General features: G+C 41.3%; 1 protein-coding gene across 1 annotated transcript; it reads right to left on the minus strand.

Annotated features, from left to right (window-relative positions):
• Positions 1–3,566: 3,566 nt before the first annotated feature.
• Positions 3,567–20,703, minus strand: loxl1 (lysyl oxidase-like 1). The gene is made up of 7 exons (XM_083996264.1): positions 19,182–20,703; positions 13,600–13,708; positions 12,352–12,489; positions 6,748–6,904; positions 6,354–6,449; positions 5,922–6,037; positions 3,567–5,159 (listed from the first exon to the last, which is right to left on the minus strand). The coding sequence occupies exons 1-7, from the start codon at positions 20,278–20,280 to the stop codon at positions 5,153–5,155; spliced, it is 1,722 nt and encodes a 573-aa protein (XP_083852390.1). The 5' UTR covers positions 20,281–20,703; the 3' UTR covers positions 3,567–5,152.
• Between the last annotated feature and the right edge of the window lie 1,134 nt (positions 20,704–21,837).

The raw sequence follows: 21,837 nt of genomic DNA on the forward strand, positions 1-21,837 counted from the left end.
CTGTAACACAGATACAGACAGTACAACTGTGATGGCCTACTGCCATCATGTGTCACTGCTAAAGCTAAAAATGTTCCTCAATTGCAGTTGCAATCTTAACCTAACCCTAAAAATAAATAAAAAAATAATTGTTGTCAGGGGAAATATTTGTCTTGGAGCTTTTCATAGCTCTGCCTACAGATCTTCTTCCATGTCGAGACAACATTTTACTGGCCAAATGGTCTTTGCCTTCTCTTTCAATGCTCCAATTCCCTTGGGATGAAGTCCCCAGGAGCAGAATGCTTGATGGTACAGAGTGGCTTACCCTGGTTTTAACATGATGAGCAATGACGATGCATTCTGTTACCTAATCAGTATCATCTGCATGTTACAATCACATCATAATCTAACAAGCTGCTCTGACCATTTATACCAACACTTCCTCCTGCTACACACTGCTTGTTGTGCCAATTTGTCCCTCCAGTCTCCTCCTGTTCCACTTTCTTACTGCCATGCTTGCGTTGAGATATCTCTGGCAGTGTGCATTATGTATACTACATATCTCAGTGATACAGTATGTGTCTGCCGGGTTTTGTTCTGTACACCCCTCAGGGTATTTTTATGTGCTCCTCTCTGAATCTGACACTGTTTGGATTCACTTGGGAAACACCCTCTAGCGCATTTCTGATAAATACAATTGCATATTAATTTGCTGGGGAAAAAAATGCCTTTGAATCATTCACAAGTCTCTGATTCGACTGCTTTGACAGCCAATGCAGACATTACTGTTGAAAATGTGGTGCAATATGTCCTTTTCATTACCAACAACAAGAACATGAAGCCAGCAGTTTAAAAGAGGCTCCTGGTGGACCATGTGCATTGCTGCCTGGATCCCACTGAGGAATATAAGACTTAATTTACGCTCCTTCACCAGCAGCTGCATGAAAATATGTAGAAGCAAAAACAAGAGGCATGCTTATGAAAAATTGATCTGTAACAGTGAAACTTTTCAACAGGACAGGCAAAGTCTATCCAGTCTTTTTTGAAAAAGTAATACCTCTACGCAAAACAATTCAATACATCATTTGGCTTCTCTCTCTCTCATTAGGAGTTATCCATCTGTCTCTCTCTCTCTTTCTCACACACACACACACACACACACACACACACACACACACACACACACACACACACACACACACACACACACACACACACACACACACACACACACACAAACAAAAATATACGCAGACACACAAACACACACACTCTAACAGTGGAGTACATGCCAGCACGTACTGCATCACTTTCACAAAACAACATAACGCTGGAATAGGGTGATTTCGTGTGAACAGCCTGAACAAACAGCCCATACTAAGAGGAAGTCCCATCACGGGGGTCAGGTTTTGTTAGGACGAACCAAATATGAGGGTGAGAACTGCGTATGAAAACAACCAGATAATGGATTCTCATTCCTCCGGGGGGACAGGAAATACTTCTACCAAGAATGTGTACGTGTTTTCCAAACGCCATATTTCACAACTGGAACTCCAGTAACAACACTGTGCTACCAGTTTATTAGGTACAGGCTGTAATAGAATCCTATCAATCTGAATATAAATGTTATCAGGGTCACACAGTTGAGGAGGGGCAGAGTATGTTGCATACTAGACTGCAAAAAGATAGACTATTAGCAGTTAAGTTTTGTTTTTGAATGGATTTTTTTTAAACATTATGTTTTCATACAGGCCAAAAGCAACTGACAACTTTGAAACTTCTTTACAGTAACTTGTGTTTGTTTCTGTTGTCTTCCTCTTCTCCTCTACTCTCATTTCATTCTTTCCATCTTGTTCAAATAAGTTCATATAAGCAGACTGCTTCTGTACAGCTTGCACTTTTTGTTCACACTCGGATCATTTGCTGTTACAGTTTTGCAGTACAATTGCTAACAATCGTTGGTCAAAACTGAAGTCACATTTTCAAAACTCTTAACAGTCTCCAAAACAGAATTCCATGTGGAGCAAACTGTCAATCACTTTTCATTGCTTTCACATAAAATGCATTCAGTGACCACAGTCACCAAAAACGACTCTTTTCTCAGTTACCAGTCCACCACCTGCAAAACAATAAACTTTTACAGCACATTTTTCAAATGCTAACACACTTCACTCAAAACAGTATGATGGAAAAAAAACGACGTTGTGCATTTCTGCTGCAGCCACACGGGAAATCTATAGAAAATGATATCAAAAATATTGACAATAAAATGAAATCACACCAGTCATTAAAGAGTGGTGAAGCTAGCTTGTCATCACTGCACTAGTATTTTTCATTTGTCTACTTTCCATCTACACACAACAGTTTGGCACTGCATTGCCAAATCTCTTGCTACTCCAATGGATGATTGAAAACAAAGCAAAAATAGTTATGTGGTTGTCTCCTTGTGTATAAAACAAAAATTATTACGCTTTGTAGAGTTCTGTATTTATCTTTGCAAACATTAAACTCCTCTTTTGTTATATCAACATGGCGCTGTGTTCCATGTACAGTATGATAATGTGATTGCTGCCTGAAGAAGCCAGATGTCAGAGTAAACTGTGTAGAATGAATACATCTTTAGCTGTGTGGTGGTGATGTCTGACAGTGATGGAAATATGACCCTGTCACATAATATTTCAGGGTGTCTACACAAACCCTCAACATGCCAGCTTGTGGGAAGTCAACAACAGCATGAAAACTCAAGTGACTGATTCGTGAATGCACAGCTCTGGTGCCACAACCACAGTTGTTGTCTTCACTGTTTGGTGTTTGTAGGCAGCTTATATGCAGTGTGTGTTTTCCTGCATTTGTTAAGGTCAGATTTGCATCCCTGTCTGAATCAGCCATGACAAAAAGCACATACAGTACCTGGGAAAAAATCTTAATGCATTAAACAAATCACACCTAATCTTTTATGAGGGGGATGATATCAGCAATTTGTCACACCTGTCATATGGCATTTCCTTTGGATCTACTGATATGTGTTCTGTGTAAAGCTGAAGATATGGTCTCATACGCAGCACGGTGAAGCGCTGCTGTAAGTGCGCTGCAGAGCATTCATATTCCATTCTGAGTACACAGCAGATGTGTAAATGTATTTATTGTATATGACATTTTGACAGGTGTTCGCTGTTAGAGAAATACAAATTTCATCACCACATGTCAAAGATGCTGTATAACTGTCACCTACTCTTGCTGTCGTTCAACTGAGTGTTAGAATCACATGTTGATGCATTTTTCAGTATTATCATGAGCTACCAGATTAAAAGACTTAAGATCAAGTTAAAACAACTCACTATTTTTACAGTACAATATGAAAGACCTATGAGTATTATTGTAAATTGGATACAAGGGACTAAGCCTATTCTCCATTTAAAACAGAACCCGTTTCACAAATCATCCGAAATTGCAAAACTGAAACAAACTTAACCAAATTTAATGGTAAAGAAAAAAAAAGAGAGATAATTTTGGCACTCCGTTAATGTTGGATCAATACTGTTCACACATTGTTAATGGAAAAAAGGTTGCTACTGTTTAAAGATTGCTTAAATAATAACCCTTGGGGATATTTAAGAAATTGCTAAGATTTTCTGCAAATTAGCTTTTTATGGTTGGCATTTTTCATAATAGATTAAAGCGGTCCAGACACAGTGCAGTGCTGAAGGTGACAGACTGTTTAACCTTTACTGTGTCAGTGTGGAAAACTACTCACAACACATGCAGCATGAAATTAAGGTGGTTTCCCATGACATGATGTAAGAGGGCCAATTATTGACCGATTTAAACATGTGTTTGTTTGGCTGCACTGTAAACAAATACACCACTTGCCTTTATATTGTATTTCTACTAAAGTTAAAGGAGTGATGCTGCCCTTAAAATTTGGGGTAACTATGTTGCTAATTCAACAAGGACAGAAATTCTAAAAAAAAACAAAAAAAAACAGCTCACTCAGAGAGGTAGGTAGAGACGACTCTCAGGCACTCTGCATTATAATACCAAGTCTGTAGCAGTAGCATTTTTTCCCAACAACACATATACTATTTGAAAAATTAAGTTTATCAAGAAATATATAAATTCATTAGATTTCACAAATTACAGTAACAGGTCAAAGTGGATAAACAAAGTACAGTAACAACAAAACTCTCCATCATTTAAGTCATGCATCAGTGGAATATTTGTATATACATTCTTTAAAAGGTATAGATGACTCACATGCCATCTGACCAGTGTTGGTAGCTGAAGTAAAGACCCCAAGACAGTGTAAGTAAACAGTTTACATACTGTGAGTCTTGTTTTCTGGAAAGTACCAATTTCTGCCAGTTAATCTTTCTGTTCCTGTTTTACTGAAGTAAGAAATGACGAGTGAGGACACAATGAGTATATCCATGGATTTGGAGAAGTACAGCATTTGGTGCTGTCAGTCTTTCTTTACGATTGGATGGAGCTAACAAATGAAAGTATAGGGCCTGCTTTCTTCCTCTTGCTGTTAACACAGCATTAAACAGGATGTGACCAGAGAATCACAGTATCCTAGCCTGACCCACTGAGGCAGTGGAGAGGACACACATTACACATTATGGTTCTTCTGAGTCACTGGGCAACTCTGTCTGTCCCCACACTGCATGGATAAATGCACTTGGGGAGACTTTGTCCCCTCATTTTATTTGTTGTATTTCTGCTGAACCCTGACTTGTCTGGAGCCACTCATTTCAATGCTGGCACCGCTTCATGCTTTATTTAGAATTCAAACAAAGCCCCTGCATGAGGGGGTGGGTTGGGGTGCATAGATATTTGTGTGGAGATACAGTAAACACCTTTTTTTTTTTTTTTTTAGAGTCGGTGATATGCCCTAGCTAGTATAAACTAAACCAGTCTTATAACACTGCATTATGAGAAATATAGTTGGTTGGACAATAATTATGGCAGGGATCTGAACTGTTGGTTCATTATTGGGATAACAATGTGCAACATTGAGTGTGTGAGTGTGTCTACTTCAGTGCCAGTGGAGCCAGTGATAGCCATGGACCCAGGATACCAAAACAGAATAGTAGAGACAGACAACATCAACAATGAACCAACAAACAAATTCCATTCACATTTCACTCTAGTACGGCAGCCTTCCAGCGCCTGATCAAGACCTGCAAAATAAACAGAAAATACATACAATTTGTTAGAGTAAGTGTAATGTCAATGATGGATTTTTAAGGCAATAAAAACACCACACACACTAATGAACAATTTTAGTTGGCCTGAACAAAAATGGTTGCTGATATTCATCATCTTGATTCCATTTATGTTCTATACTTTTTTTCTGTTCACATTTTCAGCTCAGTGTTCACTCTGTGAAAACTCAAATACATTTGCAAAACTGTGAATTAGCACCAAGAGGCTTGGCTGAAACGATGACTAGACCATTACACAAAAATAAATGTGTGACATAACACATGACATAAAAAACAAATCTAATTTAAGCTAAGCAATGAAGCTAAGAGAGACCAACTTCAGCACTTGACCCAAGTCACTTTAAGAAGATATAATAGTAATTCTGAGTGCAATGATACACTTCCTAATAGCACTATTGAAACACCCCTACATCTTCCTTTGAGAGAAAATATTAAGGTTTCAGAGGCTATTAATTTTAAGTAGAGAACATAATTCATTAAATCATCAAACATTTCAGCCAGGAACCTATTAAGTCTACAAAGTAGTTCAAAACACTAAAGCTCTTCAAAAAACTGCATTTATCTGCCACCTTGTCATGGTTTGCTGTAACTCAGAGTTGGGAAAAAGACAAACACCCATTTGCAGTTTTCAGTGCCCAGTCTACAATAGATATGACAATGACCCAAGGATTAATTCTTTAAAAAAGTGAAAAAAAGGGTTTATTCTGTCTTACTTACTGTGCTAATTTGCAGTTGGTTGTTCGAACAAACCGTCCAGTATAGTGAATGTTACATCTGACCACGTTGTTGGTGAAGTCTGATTCCAGCACCAAGAATTTAGGATTAACCTGGAGCTGGAGACAAAGGACAGAACAAGTAATTACAAATCACCATAAACTCAAGGGACAGCTAACAGACTTCAAAAATACTGTATGAGGGAAGAGTAATACTGAAAACAATCTTATAGATTTATCTTCCAACCATATTGACCCCCCAAAAACCATGAAGTGGTGCAACCAGAAAAAACTCTGTATGAAACTAGTAACCTAAAAACTACCTGACTTCAAAATTTGGATCAATTTGTTTTGGTCGCCAGCACCCTGAGTGTGAACCTGTTTTGCCCACAAACCTGATGTGTCCATGCACATCAAGTCCTCTCTTCGTTCCTACCTTTAGTATGTAGTTTCCAGGTTGGATGTCGGTGATATCGATCCACTGGCAGTCGATATCAGCATTGTATGTATCATAGCAGCCTGGGCTCAGACCCTGAAGGAACAGAGGGAGTGGTGTGAGGAATACTGAACTGAGTCAAAAACCATGGGGATATTAATTTGGTGGTCAACGAGTATAGGATATCGAATAATTTATGATGCAACAAATACAAACAGGTGAATTTATAAAACCCAGCCATAGCAACAACAAACTGTGGGTCTTGCTACACTGGGTGGATATTAACTTGGTGGTTAATAAAGCATGTGGTGCACTGTAAACAACCAACAGTATTGTGTGTAATTTAAATTCAATGTCACCATCTCCACCTGTATACTATTATTTGCTGTCTTACCTGAGTGTGAGCAGTGCAGGCATAGCGCTTGAGGTGACCAAAGTCACAGGTTGTGTCCTCCAGGCAGAAGCTAGCCTTGTGACCCTCCGCCACTTTACGGCCAGTGCTGACCTCCAGCAAATCATAATGGCTGAACTCATCCATGCTGTGGTAGTGTCTGTTGGAACAAGCAAAAGACATGTTGGGCATGTAGTCAAAAGACTAAACAAAGAGCTGACGCTTGTGCAAGTGTTACTCTGTTATGTCATGTGGACATGAGCAATAACTATGTAAGCAGAGTTTATGATCAAACTGCAATTTTATTCAAAACTTAACTTATAAAAGTTAAAGTGTAACTTTCAGTTGCATTCATTTGCTGTTAATTCAACCTGTTGACCTCGTCTGTTAACTTTTGTGTAAGTGATGTTGCACCTTGACTGAACACATGATTAAATATGAGATGACAATAGATACTAATGAGTTGAAGCAATAAAGTATTGCTGAGGCACGGCATTAACACCCTAATGATGTATGAATATTGTTAATTAGCTTGTATCAGTCGGCAAGATCAGAGGTGTCAGTGTGTGCGTTGGTGTGTCGGCATTTACGTTTTTGTGTGTGTGTGTGTGTGTGTGTGTTTGTGGATACTTTGAAGCGGGCCTGCACATATTTGCGTGAGCAATGTGTAACTTTGTGTGTGTATCATTGTAACGCTGTATTTGTGCGCTCGCTTCAATGAGCTTGTGTGTGTGTGTTTGTACAGCTTTAAGAGCTTAGGAAAGCTTGGATGCACATGGTCACTGATCATCTCATCTGAACCGGAATATGAACCAAGTGACTCTCAGTGAGTGAGTCTGTCAGTGAGCTGCTCCATTTGACATCATCTGCAATATTAACTGTATCATGGTTTACAGTAGATCTCTCTCAGATGTCAAAGAGCACTTAGATGGTGTTTACTGGGTAACAAGCTCACTCTGAATATAATTGTGGTTTGAATACGCTGAGCACACTGTGTATTTGTACTAAGTGTACCCACAACATGGGAAATACTGTACCTTTGTGCATAATTTCAATAGATTAATGCACGACAGCTGTCAGCAAATTTTTGAAACACATAAAATAATGTTTAAAAAAAAAAAAAACACTCTTCGGTTCCATTTGACTTTTTAAAATGTTTTTCCTCGTCTACATAATTCAATGTTGCCAGCTGCTGGACGGGTCAAATTTTTCATTTATTTCATGAATGGACGTACACACCTAATAAAAACACAGGTACTGTAAATGTATTGAAAATGTACACATAGCCAAATCTATTGCAAACTGATATGGCACCTTAACAAAAAAAAGGCTAGGAGAAGTGTTTATGTAACTCTGTAGCCACTTTTTTTGTGGTGCCATTGCATTGCACTGGATGTATCAGATGATAATAATGGTATTCATTCATTTCTTTATTTCAGACCCAAGGGGATCCATATCGCCATAAAAGCACAAAACAATAATGTTTCCCACCCACCCATGATGATAGAAACTACTCAATATTAGTGTTAACAGTATAAGAGAGCACAACCATGTAACAATTAACTGTATCTAATTATCTGGTGCTGAAGATAGCAGCACACAGTGTCTTCGAACAAGGCAAATTACCAGCTAGTGAATTTCCTTGTTTGAGATGAGACATGAACATAACATTATGCCATATTTTGAAAATTAATACAAACAATAATAGGAATGTTTTCCAGCTGGGAGTACTAGGTACAGTATACTTGTTAGAGTAGTTAGTAAACCATTTTCACTAAATTTGTAACTTCCCTTTGCAGAAATATTATAGCTGTCATTTGCAATAAAAGGGTTTTTCCTTTTACTTATGATAAAAATTTGATTGAAAAGAAAAAGAAAAACCTGTCCAATTTTTGGGGCAACAAGTCTTAAGTTACAAAACCAACCTGCAAAAAAGTGACACTGTTCTATAACTTAATGATAAATGCCTTTGAGGAGTTATTGAAAGTATTCATTTCCATTATTCACTTGGTCTTTAATTACTCAGTACAGTAAACAATAAATTAAAGTGGTGTTGACTTTAGTGGTTGCAGCAGGTGAGGTAACCACTGGATCTCTTACAGTCAGACAAACTCAGACTATATAAATATTGCTCTTTCGCCTTACTTCATGGTCCATGTTTCAACATAGCAACAGCTTTTACTGGAACAGTCATTAAAGATTGAAGGATGACTTGGAGGGAAAAGTGGGTACTTTCCACCAATGGAGCGAGTGACCGTTCAACAACTCATTTTTTCCATAGGAGAGGGCGACCAATTAGGAGTTCCTCTCAGGTAGAAACCTGTCTGCTGTTATCTGAGGCTCAACACTATCTTTACTGTTACTATGGGCATAAATTACTCTCCTGTCTCTGTTGACATGCAAATGTATGTGTGCGTGTTTGTTACAGGCTTAAAATATGGGTACGCATGCAGTTTGTGAAATGTATATATGAATGTGAGAGTAAGGATTCACATATGTGTAGAAATCAGGGTGGGAACTGAAGGGCCTGGAATTTTGAAGCACAGTCTTTGTTTGTGTTCCCAAACCTGGCATTCATTTCAGGAGCAATCTTGAGATGATTATCTACAGTATATGTGTGTATGCTTGTGTGTGAAATAGAAAGAAAGAGTACGGGGAAGCAGAGAAAAAGATTGGAGGGGGTGGGGGGCTACGAGGTGCCTGGAAAGGTCCCCAGCCTCCTTGGATTCCTGGATCCCCTCACTGACTATGTCAACTATAGAGAATGTGGTGTTGGAAGGACACATAAAGGATTTAACAAGAATAGCTTGTGATCGTAATGTACAAAACATTCCAGGTCGTCTCCGTAGTCGTGAGTCATTTTCCACTTGTGTCGCAACAAACAAGGCTTTGAAGGTTTCTCAGATCACAGTTTGGGTTGTAAAACACAGACCACTACAGTAGGTTCTTTGAAAACATCCAGCAGCGGCCTGACATTTGCCTTCCATGAAGCGCAAGCCAGGATATGAAGACATATGTCAAAGCACCTGCACAAATAGCAGCAATGATCTTTGACCACAAAGGTCACGTAGCTCACCGACTCAGATAAAGCGCAAGCTGAAAAACTCTTTTATTAACTTTTGTAGTATCAAAAATAAAAGTTAAACCAAACAAACCAAACACTTTTAATGACTTCCCATGCTTCTTGCACTGATTGGCAGAAAACAAAGATGAGCTCTATGTGGAATTCTGTGTAGTCATTTGGGTAAAAAAAAAAAAAGACAAATCCTAACATTTTCGCAGCCCATGATACTCACGAGGATGCTGTTCCCTTTCTTTCTTCTAATGCTCAAGCGAGGAAGATAGGGGTGAATGTAATGAAAAGCAAAACCGTCAACTACACAGCTTATTTGACAAAAATGTGGGGCAGGAAAGTTTATTGTAAGAATCTAGGATAGAGATTTTCTTCCCCTAAAGAGATTTTTTTTTTTGTAACCAAACACTGTGCCCCAGTAACCCACATCCATGCCATCATACTTCAGCAGCTGTGTGATCTGGCGTCACAGATTGACAGGAAAAATGGATTGATTTGTCATTCTGATCACACAGCCAGTGGAATGATTGCCTTGGCTTTCTGCCCCCTGGGAGCCACTGTGTAAATGCAGACTGATGTCAGACAGCAACAACACTGCCAATCTCCTAACGGCCAGTCAACATTCCTCTAAGATGAGGATAGTACAGCAGCGCCTGGCACTAGCGTCAGTGGGCGGACTAGCTGAAATTGAGATAAGAGCCGGTCTACATGGAATATAATGTCATAAAACAATGACAATACCCTCAGAATCACCTCATCAGCGGTACCCAAGAGATATTCAGTCGAAGCCATTGCTGCCTCACTAAACCAACTAAAATCTGTCCACTGAGGAAGATACAATGAGAAAACTGCTCTTTGAATTGATCAAACCCACAGAGCTAAATACCACCATTTTTCATGTGATGTGAATTTTAAGTGTATTGTGCTGTTCCTCTATTTCACGCTGGATTGGCTCTCAAATGAACTCTATAGGTTTGACCCCGACTCCCACCGCCCACCTGGTCTCCCCTCTTTAGAGGAGCATAATGAAATATACTGTGTGTTGTTCTTTCTCAGCCAACCAGGGAGAGCCTTTCCTGCAATGTAACCATATACGGCACAATATTGGGCTTGTGACTGTATGACACCCAATCTGCATTCACCTTCAGTCAAATGACATTGATATGATGCATCACATCAGCTTTCTGGATATAAACTCAGAGCTCTGTGCCTTCCAACACTTTGGGCTGTTGCTGAGCAGCGAGGGTCTGCTAGAAAACGAATCAACAGCAACACAGTGCTCCACTTCAACAAAGCACTTTAACGACCCACAAGCCCACCATGAACCCAGACATTCATCTCCAGACATGTGTGAAACTATGTAAGAAATACTCTGCTATGATTAATATTTTGTTTAACATGGTTGTCTTACCAAAAAACAAACAAAACAGAATTATTAGTTTGTGTTGTTCGTCAGCTTGTAACAGGCTGGCTACAGTGTCGGCTGTGGCTGTACTAATGCCAACTCTTGCTCTCTGTGCTGACATTGTTCAGGTGACTAATGAAAGAGTAATTAAAATCAAGATGCTGCTGTGAAAATGAAGCATTGGAGAGACTCAGCCTCATGTTTGAGCCTCAGTCGGGCCGCAGACTCGGATGACCAGACCAGCAGTCTGGCTAGTGCAGCTAATATCTTTTATTTGTATTGTTTGTTAGCTTGCAACTGGCATTAGCTGAAGCAGGATTAACTGGTGTCCTATGGCAAACTTTTGCTTTTTTGTACTGGAAAGGTTTCACATTTATTTTGCTGGCTCATTGTCCCCATTGGAATTGGTTGCTTGGGTATGTGATGTACAGTATGAACCCTTGACTGTCTGAGTCGAGTTGTTAAGAAACCGTTATTTGTTCACTTGTTCCGCACTTGTTCTGCAGTCATGGTGTTCTCTGATTATTAAATTCATGCTATTCATGTCTTGTGCTATATTGACATGTTAACAAGGTTAAAAACTCAAATATTTGTCGTTGAAATATTAGTGCAAAGGTTAAAATGTTGATGGGATGTGAAATTACTAGAAAAAACGGAAACTACACCAGAACTTTTATAAGCCAGAGCTCAATTTAATATCATTTAATTCTCCAGCTTTTTCTTCTTCTAGTGTGTACCTAGATGTAATGAGGCCAACTGAGGTTATTAGGTTGAGTTACATCGAACTGCAAGTGATGACAGGGGTGAGTGCTGCTGCTCCTGTTCTACAAAGTCCATTAGGTTTGAACTAGAGGTGCTCGCCATATATACTGTACACAGTACCGGTCAAAAGTATGGACCCACTTTGCTATTCCTATTCCTATAAGTGATACTGTATATACTCCACCTATTACACCTCTTGTATACCTGTATAAACCAGTTTAGTATAAGCTACAGATAAGTTAGACTCTGTTAGGGTGACATTTGATCTTTGCTTAACTAGCCCCTTGGTTACCAAAGCAGCTGATCCTCTAGTGACTTGTGCATGAGTAGCTGATTGGGTAAAATCTGTTTTGTATTAAGCACTTACTGATGACAGCTATGCCACTCCCAGGTATGACGTGGCCTGTTAGGCATGAAGTCGGCGGTGCCCTTGTTCTTCACCCTCTGTGGGAATCGCAGCAGGACACGTACATCATAATCGGTGGTCTCAGAGCTGTAGGCAGAGCTGAATGGTGGACACATACAAGAACAAAAAAAAATGGTGTGGGAAAACTGCACAAGTGGCTGGAAAGAGAATGTTGGCATGTCTGTTTCTCATAACTAAGACAAGGGAAGGGGGGGGCAGCAGGGCTGTAAAGGCTGGGAGGCAGGAGAACAGCTACTAAATAATTCATTCTACAGATTACAACCATCTCTCCAAACACACTGTTTCAACATGGGGAGAGGGGACACTGTGTTGTACGATATATATATATTTTTTTTTTTGCTTGAAATAGGAGACACAACCTCGAGTTCACAGTGCCACTGAAGATCTAAGCCATTCGTCTTGTGGCTGTTGTTGACACTGGAGTGTATGGCAAATTACAACAGCCCATCTGTCGGTGATTGCTGCAAACTCAGACAGGATATGAAAGGGCTTTGAGGGATGGCTGTGCTTGTGATGGGAAGAGGGCAAATAGAGCAGCCATGGGGACAGTGCACTTCCATCATTTCAATAGTGTCCTTAGTGCACTGACAGTCAAAGGGCCCAGGTCTGCAGCTCAGGGGATGCTATCCGCCAACACAGAGAAATGAAACACACGGCAGCCTGTATCCCTGAAGGTGACTGGGATTTAGTTCACTTGCATTGTGCCGTTGGTCAACTTTTTTCATTATTTCCTTCAGATATTACTGCAAAGAATGGGTATAATTCTGAGAGCTACAATAGAACTGGAGATGGTTCACTCACTGGTTAATGCTAGCCGAAGGTGAAGCAGCGTAAGAAGTATTGTGATCATAAAATCATTTAAATATTCTTGATTCGATACAGGGCATAACGTGGACATACAACCAGTCTATCAGGATCAGGAGGCTATACTTTTACAGGAAACACAGCTTGTTGTTTAACAGTTCAACCTAAGCTTAATAACTGAATACAATGAGCCACGATGCTGCCCCTAACATGTAGTAGAAACCAATGAAATGAGAACATTGTCATTAACGTGGAAACAGAACCCATAGGGCAGAGAACATTTTTGATTCTGCGGCAACAGTAGCATGAACCCTGCTGAAAAAATAATGACATGTATAAATAAATAAAGGAAAGCCAATACAAGACATTCAGAATTGGGTTTACCTTGACAGACATTTTTCCTCTGCAGCACAGCGGAGAGAATACATGTGGGCTCTCTGGATGTAGGTGGAAGCCTGGACATAATTGGGATCAGGAACCAGGTCAGGCAAACCTGAAATGACAGACAGACTGCTCAGCTTGCATTGTCATTGCACACTGTCAAAACTTTGTTACTGACAGAACAGTGGTCTTTCTGCAAATGAAAACAAAAGTCTGATTACTTACCTTTTAGTATGTATTTACGTGTAGTTAATGCTCAGAATATGTATCTGTAGCACTGATGTTATAATGGCATTCATGACCAAGGTAATCAAGACGTGACTGATCGTTTCATGACAGGTCATCATTTGATCTCTGAATTCCAGCCCAAAACTGCCAGGGAGCTCTTTCACTTATTTGTCATCAATGTTTTATTACCTGGTAAATATGATGGTGCTGATGGGCAGTGATGCAGTGACAAGGGCCCAGCAGGTCAAGATTGGGTCACTCCAGAGAAATCCATTGGCCACTAATTACTGTGCATTCCAGATTATTATCGAGGTTTCTAATTAGACGCTTTTGCTCACATGCCTCTCAGACAGGGGTGAGTTTGGGCAGAGAGAGAACAGGGGTTACTTTGGATTTTCCAAATATAATCTCAAGTACAGTGCATCCATTTTCAGTGCTGAATACATTTGGTTTTCAATCAAATATGCCCTATAAGTAGGAGAAAAAATACACCAGTATGTGTTGTTCTTGCCTAAATGTGATTTGATCTTTCATGACATGTATCGTAATATACATGTGCCACTTCAGCTTAACCTTAACATGGCAAACATAGCATGTCTAGTCATTTATGTTGGGGATAAGGCTGAATTTTTTCAATAATTTTTTTGAGTTATCACAGGAGTTCTTGCTGCAATGCAGCCTGTGTTTTTCCTACTTTGGTTTCTGCACACAAGTGACAGAGATGAGGAGATGTAAGAAGATGCACGGAGAAACAGCTAGAGAGCCAGACAGAGACACAGTGAGAGAGAACATGCATACCAGGGTAAAACAACAGTGATCTCACACCACTCCTGTTTTTAAAGTGGGCCACTGTCCAAATCTGTCAGAAAGCCTAAGGAATGGGTAAAAAAAACAAACAAAAGAAAAGTAGGCTTGAATTGTTGGTGTAAATGTCCGTCTGTGCTGTTCCCAGTGAAGTGTCTGTGCCAGCAAGGGTCTCTGGCAAAGCTTATCACCCCACTCTGTTCAGCTCACGAAGGCCAGACCAGCTTTAATGTGATATTGTTCAAACAACGCAAAGTCAAACCATCTGACCTCTAAGCCTGGTAGTATTACTAAAATCAAAAATTATGTACAATCTTTAATCTCTGTTGTAGTATGTTTCTGCCAGGGAACAGAAGATAATTAAATAATGTTATCTTATGATTTTGGTCTTGCATGAGGGGATTTAGTCATGGTCTGTTTATGGAAACCAGATAGGAAGTTTCCTCTTCGTGTTTGCCCGTGTTTAACAACCAGCTGAGTCTTCCCTCTATGGCTTCAAGTTTAAATAAGGGCACTGCCTTTGCGGGCTCTGTGTAAACATCCCATCTGACAGCTCTCTCTGAGACAGACATATAGGACAGAGGGAACCGTGGAGCAGACCATGTAAACACGGTAAGACCAGTGTGAACACAGAGGTTTTCCAACAGCACTCTCAACTCTGTTTTTTCCCCCTCTTCACCCTAGCAAGGCTTTGTTCTCTGCCCTCTAATCTTTTGAAATATGAAATTGGGTCTCTTTCAGAAGGATAAAACGTATTGAGAAGCCAAAGCTGATCAGCTCTCGACAGCATGTGACAAAGCCACACATTACACTCTAAGTGGGGCACAGAGAGAAGAAACTGGATCTTGCCAGGCTTTTTATACCATCTAATATGGCATAATAAAAGACACACAGGCTCCCTCTCTAGATACTCCTGCTTTAAGCTATAGGCCGTTTAGCTGCAGACAACTGATAGACTGGAATACTGTATGTGGAATTCATTGAGGTCATTTGACAATCAAAAATCAAAAATCACAACAGCATCAATATTGAAGACTCTACTGTCACAGCTTCCTTAGTCAGGCAGTATATATTCTAGACCATCTTTAAGAAACACTAATGCATCTTATTATATAATACCACTTTACTCTTGGTGGTCAGTTGAAATATTACATATTAATTTCAGCAATGATGGGATATCAGAACTTTTTCTCTCCTAATTTGAAGATATTGTGGTAAAACTAATGACTAAAATAACTGTGGTGCTGCCTTGCAGCTGCCTTGATGAATTAATCTACCAATTACAGTTTAATTATTCTAACCGATCACTGCTGGTGGCTTTGTCAGGGGATATCAGAGTAAGGAAGAGTGAGATGAAATGACAATGTGCTGCAAAGGGCACAGTTGGAACAATATGCAGACGTTTTAAACCAATCTTTGCCATGACACTTCATTAAAGACAATTCATTATTCACAAAACCACTGCAACACTGCAGCTTTCAAAACTAGAACACGCTCAAAGAGAGAATACCATCACCAAGGCTGCACTATCCAAGGCAGATTTCTTTCGGCAGCAACTTGGTTAGAGCTCAGCTAACACAGAGTAAAGTGCCCTTGAATTTGTTTGCAAATCAGACTGTGCGCTGTAGAACAAAATACAGATTTCTCATGAAAAAAAAAAGAATAGAGAAAAGAGTTTGGCTGAGATTCAGGGTCACACCTTTCCTTTCAGTCTAAGCATTAGAGCTAGTTTTTTGTGGTCAACTAATTAGGATTCTGTTCATTTTGAAATGTTATCAACTTATTTGACATTTGATACTGATGGTATCTCATTTGTTTTCCACTAACATATTAAATCTTATATTATATCTAGTTGTAGTGACTATTGCATTGTTTCTCAAACCTAATCCAAGTTTTTGTTGCTGGAGTCAGGATGCAAACACTGGACTCTGGTCTCACTGTGCTGCACTTTGTTCACCCTCCGACCCTCCGACCCTGCCACTGTTGACGCTTGACCTCATGTGGATATGACTTGAGGTCATCATCTCCTTGATGTCAGAACCAGTCTGGAAAAGAATAGACTTTTTTGCACAACTTAACACTTTGAACACATAATACAGTATGTGACTTCTAGCTCTCTGTCTGCCACACTATGCTGTGAGTGTTCAGGCCTGTTCACACAGTGAGATCCTATTAGCTGGTTGTCTGTGGAAACATTTGACAACTTGAATGGGCAGTGACTGTTCACTGGAACATGATTCATGGCTTTAAACTTTACTGCAGTTGGTTCCCCATGGTAATGCTCACCAGCTCGTTCACTAATGCTAACCTTATCACCTCACCCTATTTGAACTTAGCTGTATTTTTATGCACTGACCTTACACGGCCACTCATGATGAGACAGACTGTCTTTGATGACGAATTAGTTTATGACCAGCCTGGGGAATAAAACATGTTTTGTTTTGTTTTTTGTTTTGTTTTGTTTTTGTTTTTGTTTTTGGGGGGGGGGCGGGGTATTTTTCAATGTGTCTCCTTTTCTGATGCCATATTGGATTGTATTTAAAGATGGTATACAACTTCCCTTTTAAGTCAGATTCAAACCCATGAATCAGAATAATTATTACAATACAAAACAAAAACAGCTAAATGCCTTCCAATGAAGCAATGCAATAAAAATGTCATGCTTTCCCCAATAGCAGAATCTTTATCACAATGATTACTGGGTGCACTAAGGCCTCTGCACATATGTTGGCTCTCTGTGCTGTTAGAAATAGCTCCCAGCTCTGGTGCATCTAATGAATGATAGCTCACTAGAGAGGCTACTGCAGTGTCAGACCCTTCTTCACACACATTGACGGGTATGTGCGGGTTCTGTAAACGTGGGTTAAGTCCAGTCTGTATTTCTGCTCGGACTGAGGACACATGCAAGCGCAAGGAGACACGTCATCACTTACAGAGCACATACACAGAGTAAGCTGTTAATTGCAGTGCAAACTGGGTAAGTAGATCTGTCACATCTCATCCTGGGTTAGTGCTCTTGTAAAAATGTCAGGGGCCTCCAAATGAGATGCTTTGATCGCTTATTGCATGTTTTTTAAAAACTTAGTTTAAAACCCTGCTCACTCTTTCATCCCCATGTTCAGTGCAGCTGTGGTGGTTCTGATTCAACAGCACCATGCTGGGCAGATGACAGGTGTGTCTACAGTGTGTGCTCTAAAAGACATTACAGGAGAAGAGGGTTGAAAATCAGAGAGTTCAACCTGGGTGTTGAGTTTGTTGTCCATCAGAGTAGGAGCCAATAAACGAATCGAATGACCTGGGTGTGAATGCTCATGGAACTCTTTTCTATTGCAGACAGAGGCCTGCTATTAGCAGGTCTTAGCAGGTTTTTTTGACCAGTAGAAAAGCAGCTTAAGGTAGATTACTGGGTAAAACAAGGTAAATCTGCATTATCAAGTGTCTGAGAATTTGATAGGAGGTCCTTGTCTCATCCCAGCTCAGAGCAGATGCAGCCTCTGGCAGTCGGGGTTTTTGTCATAGAAGACTTTCACATGTTGTATTATTATTATGTTGTATTTCGCTAAGTCATATCTTCTACCCATGAGACACTAAGAGTATCCCTTTCCTCCTAAGCACAATGAACGTCTTTTTTTAAATAGCATCGCAGAGAGTTTCTGTGTTGTAATGTTGACACCCCCGCCCCACCCCCCAATCACTCTGCCTGAATATTTCTTTGATTTCCTGTAGCTGAAGCAATGGACCCCATGTGTTACTGGGACTTTCCACGCTCTCCCTCCCCCTAACTGAATAGGGAAGAACTGTATCCCCCACCCTGCTCACTTGTTTCCCCTCTCCTGTCCTCAAGCCCAGGAGGCGGCAACTGCCCACCACCACTAACCCCCGTGTCACCAGCCCCGCACCCCCTTTTATGAGGTCACCACCACCATTACCAAAAACACAACTCAAGAACCAGTCTCCTTCCTTGCAGCACACAACTCCCCTCACACACACACACACAAAACACAGTGGTTCTTGTGTGTGCTCTGTACATTGGCAGGGCTTGCTCAACACCTGGTTTCAATAACCATACAAGTGGGAAAAGATGAACCTTGTGTCCGCCTTACTTTGTTTGTAAACTGGAAAAGCGGCTGAATTTTAAGCAGCTGTTTCATTCTGATGACTTCAGATCTCTAACAAACATGAAAGAGGAATATTGGAGAAACATGATTGCGTAATTGGGGGGTGGGGGTGGGGGGGTTGGTTAGCTCTCTACACCCCTGGGTTTTGCATTTTTCAAACTCATATGTCCAGCAATAACAGAGTTCACATGGTGAGCTTTTCTTTTTCTGCTTCAAAGAGAGGAATACCTTGGATGAATGCCTAAAATTGAACTTGCCCCATTTTCCCCCAGGAAATGTAAAATATTTTTACTTAATCTACAGCTATTGTCGCTCCTCTCGTGTGTCAGAGCCTCTCCTAATATTATCAAGATTTGGCAAAATTTCCTGAACAAAATGGGAAATAAAGGACACATGTTTTCGTTCCCAAACACCCCAACAGACAATTTACTGTACCTCTCTGTTCTGGTCGGTACACACTCCCAACATTCATACTGGGGTTCTCCAGAGCAGAGTTTGGAGAATTTCTGCCCGGAGGAATGGGCTGCACGAAAGGAGGCTGGGATCTTCCAAATGGAGGAAACTGCTCATACTGAGGACTCCCAATTGGCTGTTGACCACCTGCTCCTGTCCTGTCCACAATCATGGGTGTGGCCTGGTTGGCGTCGGGGACAGGGACAGCGGGGACGGCAGGTCCAGACTCCTCGTTGAAGAGACTGTGGGTGTATCTGTGGTCCAGACCATCTGCAAACGGTGGTTGGGGAGCACGTGCAGGCACCACAGGATTGGGCCCGTAGCTGTAAGACTGGTAGTAGCGGTAGCCATCATCAGTGAAATCGGATGGAGAGCCTGGAAGCACCGGAGCCAGACCCGTTCCGTACCCTCCCCCAGGATAAGGCCGGCCAGCGCCATACGTTGCACCACCGTATCCTCCACCGACAACAGGCTGAAAGGGAGGTTCGTAACTCCTGACTGGTCCCTCCATGAAACCAGGGTCATAAGGCACTGGTTGGAAAGGAGGCTGTTGAGGAAGCGGGTATTGCGAGTAGGATGGTACATTGTAGGAGGATGAAGCAAAAGATGAGGATGAAGATGAAGATGAAGATTGCCTGAATCGAGGGTTAGTTGATCCCTGGAACTGGGTGCCACCTGTGCTGCCTGCGGTTTGTCTCCAATTATCAGGCACTTGCCCAAAGCCAAACGGGTGCCTCGCCTGCCCGCGGACAGTCTCAGAGGATCCTCTTGATGGAGCTTGGCGGCGGACATTTCCTCCCTGAGGTCTGCCTGAAGAGCGTGCGCGAGAATCTGCCACGACCACCCTGGGACCTCTGTTCGGGGTTACTGCCCCGGCAGGGACATATTCAGCTCCACTGTTCATCAGGCTAAACACCCGACCATTGTTCTCCCACTGAATCACCTGCCTCCATGGAGTGGCAGCGCTGTCCTGCCCCTGGCCGCGACTCTGGCTGCTCTGCCCCTGAGTCTGTGTGGCAACCTGAGCCTGCCCCGAGCCTAGCAGGACAAATACCAAACATGACACAACAATATGCAGCATTTCGGCTCCAAAGATGCCACAACTCACCACACAGGAACAAAAAAAAAAAAAACTAACTAACTAAAAAACACCCTCCCAGTCCACGAGAGGCTGAAACTCAAACCACCTGTAGCTCTGTCAATAAAACATGTGTATCCTCCCGCGGGCACAGTGCTGGTATGAGTGTTGAGACAGATGCAGGGCTGAGAAGAAAACCTGTGGTTGAGTGCATCTGCAGGTCTTTACTGGCAGCAGTAGACGTGGTTGAACGTGCATTCAGGAGCAATCACATGCCAGAGAGTGAAAGTGGGCTTCAGCAGACCCACTGGTGGCGTTACCGTCCGTGGGTGCTATGAGAAAATGTCCTGACTTCTTGTCGGTCTGCTGGCTCTCCTGTCAGTAGACTGAGCATTGCTCTCTGCCTTCTGAAAAGAAATGCCTGTGCACTGCACGACTGCAAGCTCCTATTTGCCTGATTGCTTACAATGGGCTGTGAAAAAAATCTCAAACTTTTTTTTTCTTTTTTTTTAAACAGAGGTCCCACATGGCCCTAGTGCTAGTGATGTTTCCTGGCCTGCAGCAGCCAGGGCTCCAGAGTCAACATTACCATCTGCAAAGGCATTCAGATGTACTGTATAACATCTCACTTTCAATGACTTGAATTCTTTTCTCATGTTGAACAAGAACAGAGAGATCACACTGTGATTTTGATTTTTCCTCAGGTGTTTTAAAAGGCTTATTGTTATGGTGGTTACTTTGCCTTTAAACTTTAAAAGTTTACAATAACCATGTGCAGATGGGAAATTACCTAATTGGGAACAGGGGCATCCTGTCATAGAGACACGCTGATGCAACTCAAAAGATACACAGTGGTTTCCTTTAACAGTATCCTGTAATATAAAATAAAAGCACTGCTGAGGTAAAGTAAGGCATGCGTTTGCACAAACAATGAGCAAATAACCTGAACATATACTGCCTGGGCAAAATGACCTCATATGCATGAATTAATCTCGCCCCTTCAACACAATTCTACATTTATGTGGTGGTTATGTTGGGAAACGTGTTCTGTACACTCCACCCTAAAAAATATCAAACCGAGGTCAATTAGGTAAGCGTTCAGAGCCCTCCTCCCACCAAAAACACACATCACCTCCTCTCTCCACCCCTCATTCCCCTTGCTGCTTGTAGTAACATTGAATGCACAAAAGACATGCATACATGCCGAGTCTCCCCAGCAAGACAACACTGTGTTTGTTGTTGTCTGTGAATACTATCAAAGCACTGTTGCACTCTGAGACCCTCATTTACACAAATGTTCTGAGAGACAAGTCATTAGTAAACACAATTCAGGCGGGATTTGAAACAGCTTGGTTACTGTTTGCTTTGATAGAGTGCATGCAGGCAGAATTAGGTTTCACCCTGTTATCAAAGTCAGCAGTTTGCAAGGTATTTTCCTTGGAATGGCTCAAACAGGCAGCAGCCACAATGTGCCACGCACCAAAGAAAGGACAACAGTCCTACTGGGGTGCAGCAGTCAATATTCACTTTGTTGCTCTGAACGAAAAACAAACCTGACTT

Source organism: Trachurus trachurus, assembly GCF_905171665.1.
Source record: "Trachurus trachurus genome assembly, chromosome: 3".
NCBI classification, from domain to species: Eukaryota; Metazoa; Chordata; class Actinopteri; order Carangiformes; family Carangidae; genus Trachurus; species Trachurus trachurus.